General features: G+C 53.8%; 1 protein-coding gene across 1 annotated transcript; it reads right to left on the bottom strand.

Moving 5' to 3' along the window:
* Nucleotides 1–253: 253 nt before the first annotated feature.
* Nucleotides 254–1,979, bottom strand: GADD45G (growth arrest and DNA damage inducible gamma). The gene is made up of 4 exons (XM_027671032.1): nt 1,858–1,979; nt 1,625–1,726; nt 1,302–1,515; nt 254–931 (listed from the first exon to the last, which is right to left on the bottom strand). Exons 1-4 carry the CDS (start codon nt 1,908–1,910, stop codon nt 821–823), a joined length of 480 nt encoding a protein of 159 aa, XP_027526833.1. The 5' UTR covers nt 1,911–1,979; the 3' UTR covers nt 254–820.
* Nucleotides 1,980–5,143: the final 3,164 nt, after the last annotated feature.

Here is a 5,143-nt window from a genome sequence, read left to right as displayed (position 1 = left end):
TACAATAAGTGAGCTCATTAGGCATGCAACTCCTCAGTCTTGCAAGCTGTTGCGATAAGCAGCTGTTGCAAGAGGGTAAAAGGTTGAATTATCAACTTGGACAGCACAGCACTTCATTCAGCCAGCCCAGGACAGTATTTGAGCAATAGCTCCATTACTGTGGAGTATACCTCTGACTACAGCACACAAGCAAAACATCAGTGGTATTTCAGTGACATGCTTCCCCACCCAGCAAGCAAGACACTCCCAGAAATTAATTGTCAAAAATTTATTATGAAAGCTTCAATAGCAGCAAATATTTCAATAAAAGTTATTGCATTATTAAACCAGTTCTGCAGAGTGACCCAAGAGGCCTGTTGAAGTCTGTCTGCTTTGGAATCTCTGTATTTGTCTCAGTAACCAGTCCCCAGCAGTCCACCAAACATTGAAATTTGCTCCTGTGTGTTTTGCAGACAGCACCAACAGTTCCTAGTTCCAGAACTCTATCCAGTCCTTCTGGAAAGTTTTGGCCCACTTCCCCCGACTTTCTCTCTCCCTTCTGAAACAGCTCCACACAGCTGACAAACTTGCAATACTTCTTTCAGTTCCATGGTATGTCAGCCTCTCCATGGTTGCAGCCTACTGAGGCTCACTGGTGAGGTGAGCTGTTGTCCTCTTTCTCCTCTGTAAGAGCCCACTGCATGCCAGTCTGAGGGACCTTAATCCAGTCTCTTGACCAGGCTAATCCATGGAATCAGCAGCTTGTTGCGCAGTTTGGTGAACCCACACCACGTTGAGAATGCAACAAAGGTTTCAGCCTTCCCGGTGCACTGGATCACCATCACTCGGGCAGGGTGATAGTTGGCACCCAGTCGTTGACGTTTCGGCTCTCTTCACAAAACAAGTTCAGCTTTTCAAGAGCTGGGTCCTTCCAACCTTCTTCATTCGGGTTCTGCCAGAAAGAAAAAAAAGTTGCACACCATGAGTGCTGCGCGCTAGCTGAGGTCAGCATAATATTTACAGAAGCATTAGCTTAGGATGCCAGGCACTTCCAGACAGTTTCTGTCCTGACACAGACAAGGCAGGAAGCAGAGATGTTGCCCTTGTGGACAACGGAGGAAACCCACACTTACGAGAAGTGCTGCCTCCTACAACTACTACCACTCAGCTGACTGTCTGTGTGCCAAGCGCCCTTTCCGTGCCCAGAAGAGGACTCGACCACCAGCCGAGGGCAAAGAGGCCACCCCCGACAGGCTGTCGCCGTGCGGTGCCGAGCCCGGCAGCGGCGGGGGAACAGCGCTCGCCTCCCGCGGGACACCCACCGTGATGAGGATGCAGTGCAGGTCCCGCGGCTCCCCGGACTCCTCGCTGGGCCCCACGATGGCCGCCAGCTTGGCCACGTCGTTCACCCGCACGATGTCGATGTCGTTCTCGCAGCAGAAGGCTTGGATCAGGGTGAAGTGGATCTGCAGGGCGATGTCCCCCTCGTCCTCCTGGTCCGCGGCCAGCACGCAGAACGCGACGTTGTCAGGGTCGCTGTAAGAGGGAAGCGGCGCCTCGATGAGCCCCGCAGCCGGCGGCGGCCACCCCCGCCGCCCCGCCGGGCGGACTGAGCACATTCCCCCAGTCCCGTCGCCCTACTTACACATTCATCAGCTTGGCCGACTCGTAGACGCCGGCGGTGAGGCAGCCTCGGCGCTGCGCCGACACCAGCAGCTCGTGGAGGGCCGTGCCGGCGCCCTGCATCCTGCGGACGGGGAGAAGGCACAGGGTCAGCGCGGCGCCGCCACCACCGCCGCCACCGCCACCGCCGCCCCGAGACCGCCCGCTGCGCGCTCCCCCACCACCCCGCCACGGCCCACCGCCCACCGCACGTACCAGTCGTGGCCCACGGGCGCAGGCTGCTGTCCGTGGATCTCCTCCAGAGTCATGGCAGCGAGTCCCCACAGCGCGGCGGCTCCGTCAGCTGCTCGACAAGCGACTCTTTGCGACAACACGCCTGAGCGCTCTGAGGCGACGGCAGCCGGGCCCGCGCTACTTATAGCCCGCGAGGGAACCTCCCGGGCTCCCATTGGCCGGCGGGGGGAGAAAGGGGCGGCTTTATTATGCTAATCGGCGCGCGCCGGAGAGGAAGCGCGAGGCGGGGCGGGGGAAAGGGGGGGGGGGGCGCAGGCACGCGCCGCCCCGCCCCGGCCGAGCCTGAGGGGACAGCGGGGGGGGGGGTTTGGAGCGGCACCGGCCACAGGGCTGGCACCGGCCACAGACAGGGCTGCCGGGGGTGACAGAGCTGCCGGGGGTGACACACCGGTGCCAGGGGTGACACCGGTGCCAGGGGTGACACACCGGTGCCAGGGGCGGTGCCGCCTGCGCGAGCGGCGGCTCCCTTGAGCGGCGCTCGCCCGGCGATTTGGGACCGAAAACCCCTCCGAGCAGCAAGGGGTGGGTGTGTGTGTGTGTGTAATTTATCGATACCGTTTCTGCAAATGCAAACGCCGAGGCGCCAAGTCCTGCTCCCGGGAAGGGATGGCTGAGGGCGAGCCCCGCGGAGCGGAGCCGGGGTCCGGGCTGGCAGCGCCCCGGGCACGGTCAGCGGCGCCCCGGCTGCAGCAGCGGCCCCTGCTCGGGGCTGTACGAGCAGGACCGTGGCCAGGCAGCCGAGGGAGGGGATAATCCCCCCCTGCTCTGCACTCACGGGACAACAGCGGTGTCGTGGGTCCGGTTTGGGCACCCCCCGGGAGGGGAAACACGTCGATAAAGTGCAGAAAGTGCTGAGGAGGGCACCGAGGTGCGCGGGGCTGCAGCACCGTAGGCTGAGGGACCAGGGCCAGATCAGCCCGGGGAAGGCACAGTTTGGGAGGCAACAGCAGCCCCACAAAACCTATGGAGGCTCCAGAGCTTTCACAGCAATGCCTGGTGGGGAGGCAAGAGAAAATATAGTGCGTCAAGAGGGATGTAAAGAAAACCCTTCTCTCCCCTGGGAGCAGTAGAGCAGGCTCCCTGACCAGGGAAGCTGTGCAGACTCTATCCTTCCAGGACTGGAGTCCCGATGGGACAAAGCCCTGTTCTCAGCTCACTGATGACCCTGCTGAAAGTTCTACTGGCCTATGATTCTGTAATTTTAATTGGGTTTTTTTTTTCCCAGCAAATAAGTACTTTTTTCAATTAAGCTTTATTAAAAGTAGCTGTAATTTGCACAGTCTATCCTTCATAATTAATTCAGTGCAAACCAAGTCTAGTTGCTGAACTCAGATCTGAACCTGTTTGCCAGCAAACCAAGCAACAGTAAAACAAATGCACACACTGAATGAGTACAGTCTAAAAGGGCAAATCACTTTCCAAGTGCCTTCAGCATCTGACACTTAGGCTTTTAGGTTCACAGTTAGCACTTGTCTACCAAGTCACTGCTTCAGACCAGCCCCAAGTCGCTTCACAGAGGTTGTAGAGAGCCACCTTGGAGCAACCTGTGCCTATTGCAACCCGTGCCAGTACAGCAGGCTGCACAAACAGAGCTCTCTGACTTGACACCCTTGCTGCTCTCTAGCCTCCAGCCACGTTGTCTCCTTTCAAATGTGTTTAAACCCAGATCCCAGGGATGTCCTTTCCAGTACTTCACAGTCCTGGATCAGGCATGTCTCATCTGTAACCATGTATACAATATAGTCTGCTTAGTAGTTTCAGCCTCTTTGAGCACGATAGTTTCCAAAATGCCTCTCAGATTGAGCCACTTCAATGAGCTGCTTTGTTTCTGCTTCTAGTTGATTCCAGTTAATGTCCCAGGCATCTCTACAGGTGACAGCTTTGGACCTGGCAGTAATCACTTAGCGAGCTTCCTTTTTAAACTAGTGACAACAGATAACATGATGTCAGCCTGATATATCCAACTTCTCTGAGAACATTTCTCTGATATCTGCAGAGCTGTGAGGACTGGGGAGAAAACTCTTCATGATAACAACCAGTTTTCAGGTCTAACTAACTTTTTCACCCAGCCTAACATGGAAAGGCATTCTCAACTTAGAAGCCAAAGCAGGGACCTGTCACAGTGAATTTGCTTGAGAAGGGCATAAATTCTCAGTTTGCTTTCTTTAAAAAAGATGTGAGACGTTTTCAGAAAATTATCTCCTGGTCTGTATTCATGAAACAGCAATTACCTTCACCTGCTGGAATTAGCATAGTGTACATAGCATGTACTGTTCATTCTCAAAACGTAAAAGCCCTTCACACATCTGCCTCCTTTTTTTCTTTTTTTTTTCCCTCTAAATGTATAAATGGGGATGAATGCAGAAGAATAGCTTGAGTGGTAAGATGCTAAATGGTATGTATCTTAGAGGTATTGAAGGGCCTATTTCTGATGTAATAGGTGGCAAATCCTGAACTGACTCACGTCTTTGAAAGGTGCTGATATTAGCTATGACTTTGATGACTTTCTCATTACAGTAGAAATGAAAGTTACTTAAAATGGATTGAAATTAGTAAACCAAAGTAACTCATAATGGAGAACAGTGCATATGTAATAGTATAACATATATATAATTATCTATATAATGAAGTGATATATGGAACTACATTAACACATTAATCCTTTCACATGCAAACTTCCAGTTACAGCTTAATGATGCAGCACCCTGGAATTAGGGCTCCTTGATACCACACTTTTCAGTCTGCCCGAGTATTCCCGAGTCTCCCAGCACAGGTGGTGCTGAAGGCCATGAACCATTCATTACCAGATACCTGATCCAGCTTATTCCAAACCACAGTATCAACACCAGGCCTCTGACGCAGAAGAGGAGGTGCAGAGAGGAGAGCCATGCAAGCCCCAGGTCATGTCCACGTCCTGGAGGCATCAGCTCTGCAGATGTGGCACCTTTGATGTCTGTTTAGCAACCTGAACTTCAGTGGAGGTCGGTCTCCACTGCTTGCTTTCTTGGTCTTTTCCTCCCGTGTTTTTAGTACACCCAACTGGCAGGCACAAACCTTTGGGGGATTGACTGTTGAGTGCTTGAAGCCATCCTGTAGATCAAGGGGGAGATGGGGGAATGCGGGGAGAAGGGGGGAGGTGGTGAGAGGGGGAATATCATATGGCAACAGCACTCAGACATGAACGAGTGGATTCTGTGATTGTTCATGACAGCAGCAGTGTGCCGGTGCCACTTCCCCGTGCTCTGCA

This window comes from Neopelma chrysocephalum, unplaced genomic scaffold (genome assembly GCF_003984885.1).
Source record: "Neopelma chrysocephalum unplaced genomic scaffold, ASM398488v2 Primary Assembly neopelma1_97017, whole genome shotgun sequence".
Lineage (NCBI taxonomy): Eukaryota > Metazoa > Chordata > Aves > Passeriformes > Pipridae > Neopelma > Neopelma chrysocephalum.
This window is presented reverse-complemented; position numbering and strand designations above follow the sequence as displayed.

Bases quoted from the DNA above. Each gene is read 5' to 3' on its own strand.
- GADD45G (XM_027671032.1), bottom strand. From the start codon at position 1,910: ATGACTCTGGAGGAGATCCACGGACAGCAGCCTGCGCCCGTGGGCCAC. The intron at 1,516-1,624 runs GTAAGTAGGGCG...TCCCTCTTACAG, and splicing joins TCGGCCAAGCTGATGAATGT to CGACCCTGACAACGTCGCGT. The intron at 932-1,301 runs GTGGGTGTCCCG...TCTTTCTGGCAG, and splicing joins TGCACTGCATCCTCATCACG to AACCCGAATGAAGAAGGTTG.